Here is an 18,808-nt window from a genome sequence, read left to right on the forward strand (position 1 = left end):
ACTGTTACAGGACTATAGCACACTGTAGCGTTTCGTTTGTATTTGTGAATTATTGTCCAAACATTGACTAATTAGGCTCAAAAGATTCGTCTCGCAAAGTACAACAAAACTGTGCAATTAGTTTTTAATTTCGTCTACATTTAGTACTCCATGCATGTACCGCAAGTTTGATGTGATGGGAAATCTTCTTTTTGCATAGTGCCAAAGTTAGGAGTTGGGGGTGAACTAAACGAGATCGGGGCCGGAGCTTGATGCCGTGACGTGAAGGGGCCTGGGCTGCGTCAGTCGCCGGTGACGACATTAAGCCGATCGATCCGGTTGGTTTTCAAGTTTTATAATTATAAACCGACGAAGGCATTGCTTTTCCGACTTGCACTACAACCCATGTCCCATGGACGAAAAACTTGGCCGCCGGTTTGGACGAGAAAGCGACGACGGCCGGCCTTGGAAAACCAAACAGAGGGAGTACGTGACTAAACGTCGTGGCCTTTCACGCCTGGCGGTGGCCTTTCACGCCTCAAGCTGCTTTTCTTTTGTTCCTCTAGCCGTTCTTCCTTAGCTTTAATTTGTACACCAGCGATATGTGTTGCCGCATGTTCCTGGGAACGTGCAAGTGCTTCAACTCTTGACGATGGCGTAGCTTTATCATTAAACGACGTAGGTAATCTACCTGCTACTGACGATGAGCCGATGAGGCGATCGATGAGCCTGACAGCGCGGGCCGACAACAAATCCACAATCAGCAATACATCTCCTTGCTTTCTGCATGCATGCAAGCACAGGATCGGAGTTGCAGCTAGGAACTCCTAGCAGCGGCGGCAGCAGTGTGTACCTCGCATTCTGGCCGGTCCACAGTAATGGCAGTCAGCGGCGTAAGCCAAACAGTGCATCAGGTTCCACAGTGACCCGATCTGCACTGTCCACGGTGCATCCAACGGGACACCAGCAAGCTCCATATATGCAGGCGCAACTTAACCACCAACGACATCATGCCAGAAGAGCTAGCAAAAGAGTACCAGGACCAATAGCATGACCTTCTCACGGCGCTTCTCCGCGACGTCGACTGCCACGACCACGATGGAGTCCGTCACCGGCGCCGCTGCAGCCTTGGCCACCGTGGACTCCTCCCAAGAATCGGGAGGTGACGACAACGACGACGACCTGCCGCGCCAGCCGCTGAGGCTCAAGGGCGTCGTGCTGCAGCCAACCGGGCGCTGGGGCGCGCAGATCTACGAGGACCACGAGCGGGTGTGGCTCGGCACGTTCCCGGACCAGGAGACCGCCGCGCGCGCCTACGACGTGGCCGCGCTCCGCTACCGCGGCCGGGGAGCCGTCACCAACTTCCCGGCGAGGCGCGGCGCGGACGACGAGGCTCGGCAGCTGGCCTTCCTGGCCGCGCACTCCAAGTCCGAGATCGTCGACATGCTGCGCAACCAGACCTACGCCGACGAGCTCCGGCATGGCGTCCGGCGGGGCGTGCCGGCGCTGCCGGCGTGGGCTCGGGTGCCGCTCTTCGAGAAGGCCGTGACGCCGAGCGACGTCGGCAAGCTCAACCGCTTCGTCGTGCCCAAGAAGCACGCGGAGAGGCACCTCCCGCCGCTGCGCGCGGCGGAGGAGGGCACCGCCGGCAAGGGCGTGGTCCTCGCCGTCGAGGACGGTGAGGGCAAGGTGTGGCGGTTCCGGTACTCGTACTGGGAGAGCAGCCAGAGCTACGTGCTCACCAAGGGCTGGATCCGCTTCGTCCGGGAGAAGGGCCTCCGGGCCGGCGACGCCGTGGCCTTCTCCAGGTGGACGTTTGGGCCGGAGGAGCAGCTGCTCATCGACTGCAGGAAGAAGCCGAAGAACAAAGCTGATGCGATTGCTGTTCAGGCCCCTATCGTCAAGCTGTTCGGCGTTGATATTGCCGTTGGAAGGCGAGGGAATGGCCTGTGGCGAGTTCTTGAAGAGGAAACATGAGAACACGCCAGCCTTCTTGATCTCTGCCGCGCGTATAGGCCCTAGCTAGTCTTAGTGTGAACGTGTGTATGCTGGTAGCATTATATGATCTTTGTTAGTGTCGCGATACACGTAAGATGTTCACGTGGACATGCATCATGTTTTAGTTCCTCCATTTCATGCATTTCTCACTCGCTTGACACTTGACAATAAGTTTGTGGCCAGCCGTGTGGGAGGATTATATTCCTTTGTGTCTTGGGATAGGATTTCTGGATTTGTTAGTAGCAGTGCATGCATGTGGTGGGTGTTTGATCGTTATTGTTAGCTTATTTAAGTGGCCATGCAGTAGTAGTGGAGCTAAGCTTGTTCAGCTAGCGTTGTGCACACTTATATGCTCGTTATCATCATCAACTATTGAAGGGTAAATCGACAGGTATCATATCTATACTCTCTACTAGATTAGTTATTATGGTCTAAGCGTGCAGTGTTTATTTTTTTGATAAAGGAAAGTTTCATTAATTCAGAGCTTAAATCGAGTTAATAAAAAACAACTTGATGAAACACAATCTTACAAACGAAATATAGAGATATACCTCCACACTAAAGACACTCAATTCATCGACTAGACTGCCACCCACGTGGCCAGCAAAAAAAAAAACTACTCCTATGTGCAAAGGGGATGGAGTAATTTTCTTTTAAAAACCAAATCATTTTTGCATAACCATATTGACCAACACGTGGCTGCTGCCCTAACAAAACTAGCCACTTCAGATCTTTACTAATCCCCCGTAACCAAGCCAGAAACATGTTTGACACACTACAGGGCAGATATACTTGATGCTGCATCTCAGATCTCCTTTTCTGTATGAAAGGAGCCGTGAGACACTCGTTTTTAGCATCCGTTACGTTACCCGAGGAATATCGTCCTCTTTCCTAGCATCACCCGGAGTAAACAAATCTTCCTCAAGTTCCCTAAATGGTGACAAACTGAACTACAATGGTCAGATCTTTCCCATGAATCACTCCGATCCCCTCTAGCAGCAGTTGGACCCACTATATCCTTCTTCTCTGTCTTTGCATCTATCGCTGGTGTTGTAGCCAAAGTACCCGTTAAACGTTGCCACTGCTCTTTATTTTAAGTCTCGATTGAAATCTTTGATGCGGTCTAGATGCCGCGCAGGTTAGAGGTTGGCAGGTTGCCCGCCTTTCCAATCACACTATGACCTTGTTTACTTCCCACAAAACTCCCAACTTTAACACTATGCAAAAAGAAGATTTCCCATCACATCAAACTTGCGGTACATGCATGGAGTACTAAATGTAGACGAAATCAAAAACTAATTGCACAGTTTTGTTGTACTTTGCGAGACGAATCTTTTGAGCCTAATTATTCAATATTTGGACAATAATTCACAAATACAAACGAAACGCTACAGTGTCGCATTTATGGCAAAATGTCAATTTAGCACCTCCCAACTTCCCAAGTAAGGAAGGGCTATTTTTGTTCGAAGTAAAACCCAGCCCAAGCCCAGCGAGCCGGCTGCTGCCTCACACACCGAGAAGCTTAACGGCGCGTGCTCCCCGAACGAGAGGCAGTTAGCAGGGAGACGCACGTGGCAGGTACACAAAGTACGGCGTACGGACAGGCCGCCGGCTAGACGGCCGGATCTCACCTCGGATTGGATCGGTTGCTAGCTGCTGCTGCCGCCCGTCTGCGCGCGTGCAGCGCAGGACGATGTACGTGCCCATCCTGTTGCCTCGATCGTGCCGGCCGACCGGCCGGCGGCAGACTGTACAACGCGCCGGCCCTGCACACTGCACGTCTGAATCAGGCAGTGAGAGGGTAATGATGTACATGAGATAGGCGGTTTGGTTCGTGCAATGCCATGCTACAATTACCTCTTCCATTGTTCAACAGAGTTCGCATTAATTTTGAATCGCGTCATCCGTGGGCCTCTGTTGTCTTGGTCGTCTCTGCGCGCCTTTGGATTTTTCATCGTCACTCCACTGATACTGAATGACTGAAACCTATATACACCGTACGAGACGACGTAGGCCACGCATGCAGGAGAGCGACCTAGGGGTGTTGGATCCTCAGGCTAAACTTCACATCGAACGTTTAGATACTAATTAGGAGTATTAAACATAGACTATTTACAAAACCCATTGCACAGATGGAGGCTAAACGGTGAGACAAATCTATTAAGCCTAATTAATCCATGATTTGACAATGTGCTGCTACATTAACCATTTGCTAATGATGTATTAATTAGGCTTAATAGATTCGTCTCGCCGTTTAGCCTCCATCTGTGTAATTAGTTTTATAATTAACTCATATTTAGTCCTCCTAATTAGCCTCCGAATATTCGATGTGACACGAACTAAACTTTAGCTTCAGGATCCAAACATCCCCTTATTGTGTCTGCGCTGAACTAGTACTAGCTGACCATCGTTGGCGGTGCATTCATGTCTCTAGCTCGGTACATCGATCGCGTCAGCTGGTTAACGTCTTGTTCAGGGGCGCCATGTTGCTCAGAGAAGTACCCTGAGGATTTAAAACGGGGTAGTACTGTTCTCTCCGTCTCGAAAAGACTACAATTCTAACTATATATCTGAACAAATCGGGATGAAGGGAGCACACTCAGAATTGAACTTTACTTTACACTACAAAAGATTTATACTATGGCCAACTAATAAGCCTTGATCCTAACTTAGCAAGTGCAGCTACAAGTTATTTAAGTTTGAATAATCTTACAACAATAGAGCATATATAGCTGTCATACATACCTAGTGAGCTAACATATTACCTCCAAAGTAGAAATTAAAAAATCATCAGGCTTTCTAGATTCATATTCATCAGTATTATCTACACATGCTAAGCTAAAACCCACTTTATTTGACTATAACTAATTTTTAACTATATACAAATATTTTTATCAATTTAATTAGGATGATGGTGTATTTTGAGAGCATAGGGATCTAGACGAAAACCGAAACCAAGTTTAGGGAGCAAAGTTTAAGAGCTAGATATGTAATTCGAAAGTACGTAGACCTAAATGATAGAGCTGGACAAATTTAAGGTGAGGCCATGCACTTTATTCTTTATTAAGTACAAAAATAATTAATAGGTAGGGAAGAAGAAGGTTGTTGTTGGATACAACACGAATTTAGAGAGGATGCAAGGAAGGCCGCTTTACAGGCCTCGCCTACAAGAGTTGAGAATTGGCAAGAGATTTATATTGGTTTAGGGCCGCACGTAAGTATAGATAGTGAGCCCCTCGAGCCTTCAAACAAGAGAGATTTTTGAAAGTGTGTCTTGCGTTATGAATCCTATCCCCCATCTACGGTTACATGTGGGTATTTATAAGCTATGCGAAAGGCATGTACAAAATACGATCACACCCCTTCAATATAGATATAAAATATATAGTTATCTACATATTCACCTTCCACGGGTCCTTTAGCATGGGCCCACGTGTGTTCTGGTTGGAACCTAGAGCTTTGAGGCGCGGTTGCCTCGGGTCCCTAGGATCATCATCTCATCAAGATTTCTAGATTCATATTCATCAATATTCTCTACATATGCTAATCTGAAACTCACTTTATTTGACTATAACATCTATATAAAACATTTTTATCAATTTAATTAAGATGTTGATGTATTTTAAGAGTATAGGGACTTAGATGAAAATTGAAACAAAGTTTAGGGAGCCAAATCTGCATTTTGAAAGTATACGGACCTAGATGACACCTGAAGCCAAGTTTAGGAGCTAGACATGCAATTCGAACGTACATAAACCTAAATGACATAGCAAGATAAATTTAAGGTGAGGCCATGGACTTTATTCTTTATTAAGTACAGAGATAATAAGCGGGGATGAAGAAGGTTGATGTTGGATATTGTAGCGAACATGGCCCCATTAGGCCATAGTTTGTAATTTTGGTGATTGAGTAACAACATAATCATTGGGACTAATGCCTTGTCAAGAATGTACCTTGTAGGTTTTCTAGGTCCCAAGTATGCAAACGACCATGGCAAGATCCAAATCATGGTATTCAAGTGATCCAAATGACAATATTTTCCATATTCAAATGATGGTATTCAAGTGACCAAGGCATGGTATCTAGGATTATTCTATGGTATTCAAGCATCCAAATGATAGAGAAAATCTAAGAGATAGAATAACTTCAAGTGCACCGGATGATCTGATTGGGGTCCTTTTACAAGCGTCAGAGCAATTCGCAGAGGAGGCTGAGAAAACTCTATAGCACTGGATGTTTCGATGGCTAGAAGATAGAGGTTTCGGACGAAGCATATTTACTTTGCGAAGTTCTAGAGAGGTTTTAGCCAGAAGTCCTTCAGCTCTAGATGATCTGATGGTACCATCGGATGAAGCGTCAGATAAATTTTTGATGTGTCGGTGGGGAATCTAGGCGTGGGAAGGCCAATGGCTAGTAACACTAGATGTTCCGATGCTACCAAAATGACACCATCGGAACATCCGATGGTACATCCGATGGTACACTTTAACTAGCCGTTGGAGCAACAACTCTTTGATGCCTTGGGCTATTTATACCCCTCCACTCGCCCATTTGATGTTGCTGGAGTGTGCAGAAGTCCATTGGAGATCAAGAATCATTAAGAACACATCCAAGCCACCAAAAGTGCATAAGTGATTAATCAAAGGCTTAGCACAAGCTTAGGAGAGTGATTAGTGTTAGGATAGGCCTAGAGAAGAAAGAGTGCAAGGTGTGCTTGCCTTGTGATCGGTTCAAGGAGTGAACCACAAGTGTACAAGGTGTGACGACGCCTTGAAGCTTTGGTGGCTTGCCGGCAAGTCGTCGACCCTCCAGTTTGGTGTGGATTGGTGTCATCAACCATGTGCGGGGGATGTGGAGACCCCATTCCTTCATGGAGAAGCTCCTTAGTGTCGGTGTTTAGACCTGGCAACCTACCGAGGGGGTACCCGAGGTAGTGTTTTATGCGTGGGGCTCGCCGAGATCAGGAACTTGAAGGTGAACTCGAACACACAATTTAGACAGGTTCGGGCCGCTTATGTCGCATAATACCCTACGTCCTGTGTGTTGGTTGTGTTGTATTGATTGAACTTGTTTGGAGGGGATCCCTACCTCACCTTATGTTGCCGGGGGTAGGGTTACAGGTCAGTTGTTTACAAGAGTACCAGTCGGTTTTGACTAGAGAATCCTACTCTATTTGCTACAAGTAATTTTCTAATCCTCGACTAATTCTTATCCTCCATGTAGACCACGCCGTCCTGCATCGTAGTCTCCATGTCTGACACGTCTCGGTGTACAACCCCGTATCTAGGACTGTCCAAACCTCCCGGTGGGCCCATAGATGTATGGCCGACACTTAGTGAAGGTGGCATCAAGGTGACCGGGGAACTTGGCGTGAGCCTTAGTGGCCGAGCTTTTATGGCAAGTCAAATGGTGTCCCAGAAGAGATTTGGTGACCGGGAAGCAATACTCTTTGTGAGTACTTCAACAACGTAGACTAGTGGTGGCTTAGTGCCTACCGATACCACGGGATAAATCCTCGTGTTAAGAGTTTGCTTCTTCCTCTCATCCCCTCTTTTACGTTTCCGTATTTTATTCTTGCAACTTGTGTGCCTTTACTTTCTTAGTGTAGTATCTTACTAGGATTAGCTCTAGGTTGCAAAACTTATTTTGGGATGAGGGTTTCACACTATATCAACCGTAGAATGCACATCTAAGTTAAGATGATTTAGTTTATGTTCATGCAAAGTAGTGGAAGCCATAGCTTAAGATTTTAGATTGCCTAATTCACCATCTCCCCTTCTTAGACTACGAGCACCGATTCCTTACAGATGTACAATACAAATTTAGAGAGGATGGAAGGCCGTTCTACGGCCCTTGCATTCGAGAGTTGAGAATTGTCAATAGATTTATTTTGGTTTAGGGCCGCGAGACACTCTACATATAGTAGGTGAGGCCCCCCGAGTCTTCAAACAAAAGAGCTTTAGGAGTTATCCTTTTTGAAAGTGTGTCTTGCGTTCTGAATGCTATCCCCACGTAGGGTTACATGAGGGTATTTATAGGCTATGGAAAAAGCTTGTACAAAAGATGATCACACCTCTTCAGTACAGATACAAAATCTACAATTGTCTGCATATTCATCTTCCACCGATCCTTTAGCATGGGCCCACGAGTGTTCTAGTCGGAGTCCGAAGATTTGAGGCATGGTTGCCCTGAGACCTTAGGATCATCATCTCGTCGTCGACCTAGACCTCCGAGAGAGACGTCATCATCAGGCCCTGGGAATACCATCATCATGGGGGGCATTGGGAATACACATTACCAGGGCCTTCGGGTACATGGTCTTCAAAGGTAGGAGAGAAATGTCCAACAAAGGTAACATACGTTGTACATTTAGAGAAAAACTAAGAAGACAATAACGATCTACATAATATATTGTTTGTAAGCACAAAACCAAATGTGTGAAAATTACTCTAAAACATGAATATAGTCTCATCTGAAACCTCGATGGGCTAATTACTAGCATTGGGATGTTTGACTAATTAGTTTGAAGGACCAACTCAATCCCTCTCAACAGATCGGTTCGCCATGCATGACATTGGGCTGCTGTCTCGTGATGATCGTCCATTGAGATGATGACGACAACACTATCATGTTTATATTTTTTTTAACGAACCGTACAAGGTAGTGCGAGTTTCTATTAATATAGCAGAAAAATATAAGACTACGGTCCTGGGAGGCCATAGGCAGGAAAAGGAAATAAAAGAAAAACAAACTAGACCTGCCCGGTTGGATTGGGACATCAACGCGGGTAACCACTCAACTCAAAACCTCCACAGCCCGACCGGTTAGATTGGGACATCAACGCGCCACACCACTCCACTCGACAACGGCGCAGAACCGAAGCCTTACCACGGCACCCACCAATATTCTCATGCTCTTGTAGTCGTCGAAACCTCCAGGCGTGACCCTGTGTCGACAGGGAACCGAGAGAAACAGAACCGCATCGTACCAAGAAGGCGACCGGCATGCGGGATCCTTCGTCGTAGTTCTGCTGCAGCACCACACTCCATTCGACAGAGTGATACCACCACATCCGGACCTCTCGCAGGCTGCCTCACAATCGCCACCATGATAACACAAATGCGCGGGGGCCTTGCCACATCCGCCGTTGGACTCCACCTCACTCTTGTCACCTCGAAGAAACACCACGTGCGGGGGCCTCACCACGTCAGCCACAGTACTCCATGTCACGGATCCGTTTCTTGTGTCACCATCAGAATAGTGAGCAAGTTTGCCCCGCTTCAGAAAGTTTCCATCAAACAGCCAAGCCACCACCGTAGGTCGACTTCGCATCATTGCTCCACCCGCGCACATAGCCTACGCTGTCATGCTAGCAAGCCAAAGAAGTCACTTGCGATATCTTCCGATGATGTTGTTCACGCTCGTTATTGACACATTTTTAGTGCCATTTAACTAGTGTTTTCAGGCATAATCTTATACTAATCTGCCACTTGGCACCTGAAATAACCCCATATTCGCATATGTGTTGTGTTTTAGACCATATTACAAAATTATAGGAAATACGACATAAATAAAATGTTTTTCTACAAGTTGGACTTGGACCCGGACTTTAGATATTGGAAGGCCCAAACACAAACATTGTACTGCAGTCCCGCAGGAGGAGCTAAAACTTGCACGTGCCATATCTTCCACATCCGAACTTCGATTGGGACGAATTTACAAGGAAAATAGCATACCTTGAAAAGATCTACAACTTTTGTATGAAGTGCTCGGGCATTAGAGGATTATAAGGGGTGGGCCGATCGGCCTGTAGAGGCCTATTTTTGGTTCTGATCGACGTCCTCTTTGACCAGGAGGAATCCCACAACATTCCTATGGTTTTTTCTAGATACTTGGCATCGAAGGCACCCAACCGAAGCCGCCAACTATAAATACCCAAGACATTCAACAAGGAGGGGGATCCCAATGAGTTTAGACCTAGCCACCGCCGCCACAAGATGAGAAACAGGGATTAGATTAGATCACCATGACGACCAACGCTGGCGGGGGCCAGGAGGCGCGAAGAAGACCTCATGCAGATCAACCTGAGGAGCCTTAGGCCAATCAGCCCAGGGTGTTCTTGCCTCCTCTCGCCGCCACCTTCAATGACAATGTTCTCCAAAGTCTCCTTCACCCCTTTGTGTGTCAATCTCTGTAAGATGATGGGGTAAAACCTCTATTCATCTCTAGGATTGTTTGGATCCTTGATATGTAACTGCTACATGTACATTGTGCCTATCAATGCTTCATGGTCTTTGTCATTGCAATGCTTTATTTACATATGTGAGCGCTTCATATGTCCTTAAAAGAGAGTTTGTGGTAATCGTGATGATTAGCTTAACTCTGCAGATGCTTTGATATAGATGTGTAAGCGGAGTTGTTGAGTATCCCTGTGTAGTGATAGTATACATGAGGGAAAGAGCCGAGCGAGCACATAATCTCTGTGATAGCTAGTAAAGGCACCACTCATTTGTGTAGTAGATGTATATTCATGTGAACCTAGATCCTAGGGAGGGAATACATATCTATCTTTGTTATCTATATTGTATCAACCTTTTCTTCCTGCTTCTTGTTTGGTTTGGATTAGTTTGTCTCTCTACACAACCCATATTGCCTGCTTTGATTAGTAAAATTAGTATAAAGTGAGAGCCAGCAATCCACTTATTCCACGGATTGATAAACCTTGGGAGAATACTCTAAGGGAAAGGCTACAACTGATCCGAGTGCTTGGGCTTCACCAATTGGCGCGCTAATTGCCATCAACAGATGTACCGCACCGAGTAGTCCAGCGGTGCTGAGCAACCTGCCGCAGTTCGCTGCAAGCCTAGTCATCCCACGATGTCGTTGCTGCAAGCGTCGTCCTCCGATGCAGTCCCTCACCGCACTGACAGCTGCCAATCAGCGCCAGCCGCCGCGGTCCGCTGCAAGTAGCCAAGCCCGACAAACATGCGACAACCCCTGGCCACCACCAGAACTGCGATCACCTCCACGTGAGCTCGGCTACCCCCGTCAAGCTTGCCATCCGGCACCATGCCGCCTTGCGGTGCTACCAGCCCGTTGCGGTGGGACCCCAGATACCGGTTGTAGCCTCCCATGACCAACGGCGTCATCCGCAATGCCAGAAGCCCAGTTGGGTTTCTAGAGATGACGCCTCCAAGGAGGTGATGATGCTAATGGTGCCACCATCGCTTGTCCAGAACCTGGACAGAGTTTTCACCTAGAGAACCCCGTGCAACAGGGATGGAGTTCCACCATGATGCCCCCAACGGGAAGAACGACGCCCTAGGGCGTCGCCGCCATCACCAACAGCAAGATCACCGGCAAAGGCTTTCGCCCTGATCATCACATCCCTAGCCGCTGCACTCACATAGCTCGGCACTCCCAGGACCATAGCCATGGAAGCCCTCCCGGGGGCGGTGCCAACGCCGTGCCTCCTCGCGCCGCACGTAGACCACTCTCGGCTGCGCCAACACGACACCTCCAAACTGCATCCTTGGCACGCACGCAGCTGCTGCCGCGCATGGTCGTCGCTGACCGCAGTGGCCCAGGACCGTCGTGGCACCCCCCACGCCACTGCTATCAGGCCGCCTCCACCGCCGCAGCCCGACCGCTTGTGCCCCACACCGCAGGGCCTCCTCTGCGTGTGTCCTTCCTCTAGACGCTGCCTCCTAGACGAAGCGCCATCGCTCCTCAACATTGCCGCCTCCGCACCCCATATCCGGCCGGGACACATCTCGAGCCAACACACGGCCTCCTCCCGCCACTACTGCCTACACCCGCGGCCTTCTTCCTGCCCACGCGCTCCGCCGCTGTCGCGCCCCAAATTCGGTCGGGCCTCACCCTGAGTTGCGCGCCCCGGATGCACGACCACCGGATCTGTTGAAGCAACGCCCGATCCGTGGCCTCCCACCGTCTCCATCGCAGTAGGACGCACGTCGGCGAGCTCCCTCAAGTGGCCGGGACGGCCGCGCCCGCTGCGAGGCACCCAAGACGAACCACGAGTCGCTGCCTCGCCGAGTGGCCACCACTACGCCACGAGCAGCCACCACTCAACAATGCCGCTCCATGAAGCACGACCTCCACTGCAGCGCCCACATCGGCGTTGTCCCCATCGTGTCGAGCCAAGGGACGCCGAATCCAAATAGAGGGACCATGGATCTGGCCATGAAAGCCTCGAATCCGCAGCCATCGGCAGCTACCATGGCGGCAGCCACCATGGAAGCTCCACTTCCAAGCAGCCTCAAAAGCACGAACGGGTGGAAGGAGGCCCCCCCTGCCGTCCTTGCAGGTACGTGGGCTTTCAGCAGCCCGCTCAGGCGGCGGCGAGGCGAAGGGGGTGTGGGAAGAGGCTGGAAGCACGGGGCGGTGGAGGTTTGCCCAATCCACCGCAGAGGCGACACGGACGGGGTCTTGTTCTTTCAATCTATTTGTGATCTTCTTTCTATCTATCCTTTTTATATCAGGAACAATAATTAAGGGTGACAACGAAGGGCCTACTCGATAACCAAAGACACGCGTACAGTTGGAGGATGAAATGCCGTAGCTAGCAGCAAGTGGACCACTTGGCTGTCCCGTCAATGGTGGAGGCAGGAAAACCATGGGTGACCTAATACGAGCTGAATGGAGGCAGCGAGCTCTAATTAAGCTAGTATCCCGTACAACCCCCGGCGCGTGGCTCGGCACACTGGTGGAAAACTCACCTTTAGTCCTGGTTGGTAAGGCACATAGATCCTAAAAAACCAATTGGGACTAACTATTCGGGACAAAAGGGAGCTGTCTTTAGCCCCGAGTCATTCATCCGGGACTAAAGACCCCCTTTAGTACTAAAAAGGTTCGAAAAAATAACAAAATGCAACCGCTCGCGCCGGTCCCGCGTCGCGCCGCCCGCCCATGGCTCGCCCGCCTGCGCCGGCCGCCCGCTTGGAAGAAAGGGAGATGAGGAGGAGACCGCTGCCTGCGCGAGGATAAGGGAGAAAGGGAGAGAAGGAGAAGATAAGGTGGAGAGAGAGGGGGGCCGCGTGGAAAGGGGTGTTTTGTCCCGGTTGGAGCCACCAACTAGGACTAAAGGGGGGGCCTTTAGTCCCAGTTGGTGTTTCCAACAGGGACAAAACGTCCTCTCGTCCCACTAGCTGTTACAACCGGGACTAGGGGGGCTTTAGTCCCGGTTGGTCTTTCCAACCAGGACTAAAGCTCCCCCACATTTTTGACCCAGGACTAAAGACCTTTAGTATCGGGTCCAAAGATAACGGGAAAAAAACGTTGAATGGAAGGTCTCTTTTTTCAACTAGTGGCAGATGAGAAGATGCATGCACCACACTTGAGACCCGCCACCCTCCCCCGGCCCGGAGCAAGTCCGATCCGCTCATTGGCCATCTTAGAAATTGGCTGGGTGCCATCACTGTGCGTGAGCGTCCCAGCCGAGATGGGCGAGTGGAGGGCAGCCCTGATCCGTACTACGTTCCACTGGCCGTTGCTGCTTGTCTTGTCGAGAAGAAAGCGGGACACAGGGGGTGTTTGGATCCATGGACTAATTTTTAGTTCGGGTCAAATCGGATGTTTGGATACCAATTAGAAGAACTAAACATTAACTAATTATAAAACTAATTGCATAAGCCGTGGCTAATTCGTGAGATGAATTTATTAAGCCTAATTAATCCATGATTAGCACATATTTACTGTAGCATCACATAGTCAAATCATGGACTAAGGGGGTGTTTGGTTCCACGGACTAAAGTTTAGTCCCTGTCACATCGAATGTTTAGATACTAGTTAGGAGGACTAAACAGGAGCTAATTATAAAACCAATTGCACAGATGGAGGCTAATTCGCGAGACGAATCTATTAAGCCTAATTACTTCATGCTTTGATAATGTGATGCTACAGTAAATATGTGCTAATCATGAATTAATTAGACTTAATAGATTCGTCTCGCAAATTAGCCTCCATCTGTGCAATTGATTTTGTAATTAGTCTATGTTTAATACTCCTAATTAGTATCTAAACATTCGATGTAATAGGGACTAAAGTCCGTGGAACCAAACACCCCCTAATTAGGATTAATAGATTCATCTCGCGAATTAACCTTCATTTATGCAATTAGTTTTGTAATTAACCTATATTTAATACTCCTAATTAGTATCTAAACATTCGATATGACAGGGACTAAACTTTAGTCCCTAGAACCAAACACCCATAGTATCATTTGTTAATGCTCCCAAATCACCTATGGTCACTGTTTTTTCCCCAGATTTACTCTTTCCGGCAGGTTATGGCACCCATGCAATGCAAGTGCTCTCTCTCTCAAGTGGCCCGGGATAGTTTGTCCTGGCTACCGTGTGGGGACCAGGCACCCCGTCTGTGCCGTCGTACTGGGAGTAATATTTTGGTTCACATCGGGGCATGCATGTCCACGTAATCTATTATCATCCCTCTTGCATTGGTGTGATACGAAGGGGTGTTTGGTTCCACCTTGCTAAACTTTAAAGTTTAGCAACTTTTACCTGCTAAACTGCCAAAGACCCTTGCTAAAATTTGCTAAAGTTGAGTTGCTAAAGTTTAGCACTTTAGCAAGTTTTTGGTTGCTAAAACTTGCTAAAAGGTGGGCTGGACAACCTATACCCCTCATTTATTGCTTATCTCCCCCTCCTGCGCACCTTTAATAAGGGTAGATAGGTCTTTTTACAGCTCATTAAATGCCTTTTAGCAAGAGTATCCAAACAGCTGTTGCTAAAGTTTAGCAACTAAAGTTTAGCAAATTTTAGCTGCTAAACTTTAGCAAGAGTAACCAAACAGGGTCGACCCTCGTAGATGTTAATTTGTCCAATCCGTAGCGACACGGCTGCAGGACATAAGGCAGTTAGTTTGATAGGGCTCCGGCTCGACTTATCCTGCGGCTTCAATTGAAGCTTTACTAAAAAAGGCTCCACTCCTTAAGTATTAGATGAGCCGGAGCCATTTATATGGAGAAACTGCAGAAAAAAAAGCTCCTCCAGCTCCCTCTCATTTTAGGAGTTGGAACCCTATCAAGCAGACCGTTTCTAGCCACCGTACATGTAATTGATTTCCTCGGTTTATTTCTCCTTAAATATTTCCTTGATTGCTGCCATGGTTGCTCGGATATATTTTTACGTCATGCAGTAAAATCCGCGCGGATACAAGGTCCAGGTATCCATACCCGCGAGCAAAAAATCATGCCCGCGCCCGCACCCGCTATCCGCCACGGGCAGAAAACCGTGCCCGTGCCCGCTATCCGCGGATAGCGCATGCCCACGGGCATGCCCGTGTACCCGCATAGCATTTATACAACAGTAAGGCAAGAGACAAAAACCATCAGGTAACACAAAAAAATGCAACTCTCAATTCTAGTTTTTCACCATGTTAAACAACCATCAAGCAAGAGATAAAAACCATTAGATAAAGGTCTAACCAAGCAAATAAATAAGTCTTACACACATTAACAGTTTAACAGAAATCCAATCATGTTCAGTTTTGCAGTTGCCATGATTTTGCCCATGGAAAAGAAGAGCTTGCAATTCCTTCCTTTTCTTTTTGAACCTTTGCAATTCCTTCATACAACAACAGCAACAATAAGATGAAAACATAACTACCATGAGACTTACTTTTAAGTCCAGATTATCAGAACATAGAAGCTACCTAGGCACCGGCGACCGGTGGACAGGGCACTGGCAACCGGAGGACCGGCACTGGCGGACGGGGCAACGGGCGGATCCGGTCCTCCGGGGACGAACGACGGCAGGAAGGGGCAGCGGGGCACTGGCGACGGGCGGATCCGGTTCTCCGGGAGGCGCTGGCTGGCGGTGGATTCGGGACTCGGGAGGCGCTGCATTCAGCACTGGCTGGCGGCGCTGGGGGAGATGGCAGCGGATTTGGGCGTCCGGGGTCGGCCGGCGGCGGGAAGGGGCGACGCAAGCGGTGGCAAGGGGCGGCGGGAAGGGGTGGCGCAGGCGGTGGCAAGGGGCGGCGCTGGAATGGATCAGGAGTCGGGCGCGGGGAGATGGGGGACGGGGTCACGGTCTCACGGACGGGGGAGGTCAGGACGGGAGTGACTCGTTGCGGCGGGCAGAGGGAGAACCGTAGAAATGAAACCCTAGACTCTAAGTTTATATACATGGTATTGCGGTTGGGGCCACATGTCAGTCATTGGAACGGGTCTGGCGGGTTTGCGGGTGCGGATATCATTTTTTCACGCCCGTGAGCAAATATCCGTTGGGTCTAGGGTCACGCCTGCGCCCGTGCCCGCGGGCACAGAGTTAGACCCATATACGTGCCCATCGGGTTTCATATCCGCGGGTTTGCGGGTATTTTCTACCCGTTGCCATCTTGATACACCGTACTTCTTCACTATGGTTGTTCAGTCATCGTTCAGTCAAGTTGACGAACCCTACACCGTAGTTTACCATGCAGACTAGTCAAATTAACACGATAAAATTGAATTACAACCCACATAGATCGAACTGGTAGCCTTACACAAGATTCACCAAGTTCCCTATAGGAACCACTACTCATGGCAGTGGAAAATTGGCGAGCTCGGTAGGTTGTGTTCCTTGTAGGTGGAACCTTCCAATCTGGATTTGAATCTCCAACTCAGCTTAAGTGCTTGCATTTATACCTAATTATTCATTCAGTCGCAGGTGATGCCTATTGATAGTGAGATAGTTTGGCGACTTTGTCAATCTCAATATGTGTCAGACTATAGTCTTTGGTATCGCATAAAAAAAGTGATAGTACTAGTGTTGAGGCATGTGGATATGACTTGAAAGCACACAACGCAAAATGGTCTAAAAGCCTAAAGAGGAATATGTATGAAAAAGGAGGAAGAAGATATACTCCACGAAACCAAGATACAAATGCAACCGAAAATAACTGCAGATACATGTACTGGAATTTGAGGAAGTACCAAGTGGCATCCAAACATCAACATCAACGCTGATGAAACGAAACCTCACAACATTAATGTACAGATGCCAAACTGAAGGTCCTAATGAGCATGAAATAACAGTCCCTGCGTTTCTGTGTAAATAATGCAACACGGGCAGCAACATAAATAAACACAAACAAACAAAGGTACAGTTCAAAACGGAAACACTAATCTACTCAATATAAGCATACACAACCACCAAGGACGTCATTCATACCAGAGGAGCAAGCAAAATAGTAGAACAAGCCGCATCATCCCAGTATAACCTTTCTATTGGAACTCCGCCGCCGCGACGTTGATCGCCAACACGATGGAGTCCGCCGGCACCGCGGTGGCGTTCGCCGCCTCAAACTCATCACAGGAATCAGGCGCCGACGAGCTGGCGGCGCTGCAGCTGCTGTCGCGCCAACCCTCTCGGTTCAAGGGCGTCGTGCCGCAGCCGAAGGGGCGCTGGGGCGCGCAGATCTATGACCGCCACGCCCGGGTGTGGCTCGGCACGTTCCCCGACGAGGCGATCGCCGCGCGCGCCTTCGACGTGGCCGCCATCCGCTACCGCGGCCGCGACGCCGTCACCAACTTCCCGGAGGAGCGCGCGTCCGCCGGCGAGCTCGCGTTCCTGGCGGCGCACTCCAAGGCGGAGGTCGTGGACATGCTCCGGAAGCACACCTACGCCGCTGATCTGCGCCAGGGCCTGAAGTGCGCCGCGGCCGCGGCATGGGCGCGCGCGCGCAGCCGACGCCGCCGTGGGCTCGGAAGCCGCTCTTCGAGAAGGTCGTGACGCCGAGCGACGTCGGCAAGCTCAACCGCCTCGTCGTGCCCAAGCAGCACGCCGAAAAACACTTCCCGCTGAAGCGCGCGCCGGAGACGGCCGCCGGCAAGGGCGTGCTCCTCAACTTCGAGGACGGCGAGGGCAAGGTGTGGCCGTTCCGGTACTCGTACTGGAACATCAGCCAGAGCTACGTGCTCACCAAGGGCTGGAGCCGCTTCGTCCGGGAGAAGGGCCTCCGGGCCGGCGACACTGTAGCCTTCTCCCAGTCAGTGTATGGGCAGGACAATCAGCTGCTCATCAACTACAGGAAGACTCCAAGCTGGGAGCAGGATGAAGCCACGGCCGACGCGATTGCCGTTGAGGCCCGTAGCATCAAGCTGTTCGGCGTCGACATTGCCGGTGGAGGGCGAGAGGCCGGTGAAGGGCATGTCGAGGTCTTGGAGAGATAGCACATGAATTTGACAACATCAGCCTTCATCATCTTCCTTAAGCTAGCTAGTGCGTGATCGTGTACATATGGTACCTTCTCCAACTTTTCTTGTTTGTTATCCATCTATTTGATGGCAACTACTTCAGATCTCGTTATTAGGTATCAAAATTAAGAGAGAGCTAAAGATTAGATTCCAACTCTGCAACGCTTACTTATCCTGCTGCTTAGATCAATTCCCATCCGGCGGATGATTGTGTTTTTGTTGTCCTCATAACTATGATTCTCTCAAGGTTGGTTCTGTTGCAAATGACTGTTTTGATGTTCTACAGTGCGTACAGTTCCAATCTTAGCAGCCGGGAGCTAGGAACGTGGCCACGTTCCTCGTTCCGGAACGTTATTCCGGGACGGGAACGTTCCAGGAACGGGAACAAATTTAGTGTAAAAATCTTTCATAAGTGTTGTACCACGTTCCGATAACGTTCCGGGAATGGGAACAGGAACCTGGCTGCTAAGGTTCCAATACCTGTTGTGTTTGTTGTGAGTTCGATCTGAACCAAATCAATAACAGATCAATTTTGGAATATGAAGCGTATGTATGTCGTAGGCATATGCTACACATCAGTCCAAATGACTTCTTCTGACATTTTTGCTTCCA

General features: G+C 49.1%; 1 protein-coding gene and 1 pseudogene across 1 annotated transcript; both read left to right on the forward strand.

The window, feature by feature from the left end:
• The first annotated feature begins 1,047 nt into the window (after positions 1-1,047).
• LOC101780026 (AP2/ERF and B3 domain-containing protein Os01g0141000) lies at positions 1,048-2,085 on the forward strand. The gene has a single exon (XM_004971585.2). It carries the CDS (start codon positions 1,078-1,080, stop codon positions 1,954-1,956), a length of 879 nt encoding a protein of 292 aa, XP_004971642.1. The 5' UTR covers positions 1,048-1,077; the 3' UTR covers positions 1,957-2,085.
• A 15,179-nt stretch (positions 2,086-17,264) lies between these two features.
• On the forward strand, positions 17,265-18,172 carry LOC101780433 (annotated as a pseudogene).
• Positions 18,173-18,808: the final 636 nt, after the last annotated feature.

The sequence above is a fragment of the Setaria italica genome, chromosome V (assembly GCF_000263155.2).
Source record: "Setaria italica strain Yugu1 chromosome V, Setaria_italica_v2.0, whole genome shotgun sequence".
Classification (NCBI taxonomy): Eukaryota; Viridiplantae; Streptophyta; class Magnoliopsida; order Poales; family Poaceae; genus Setaria; species Setaria italica.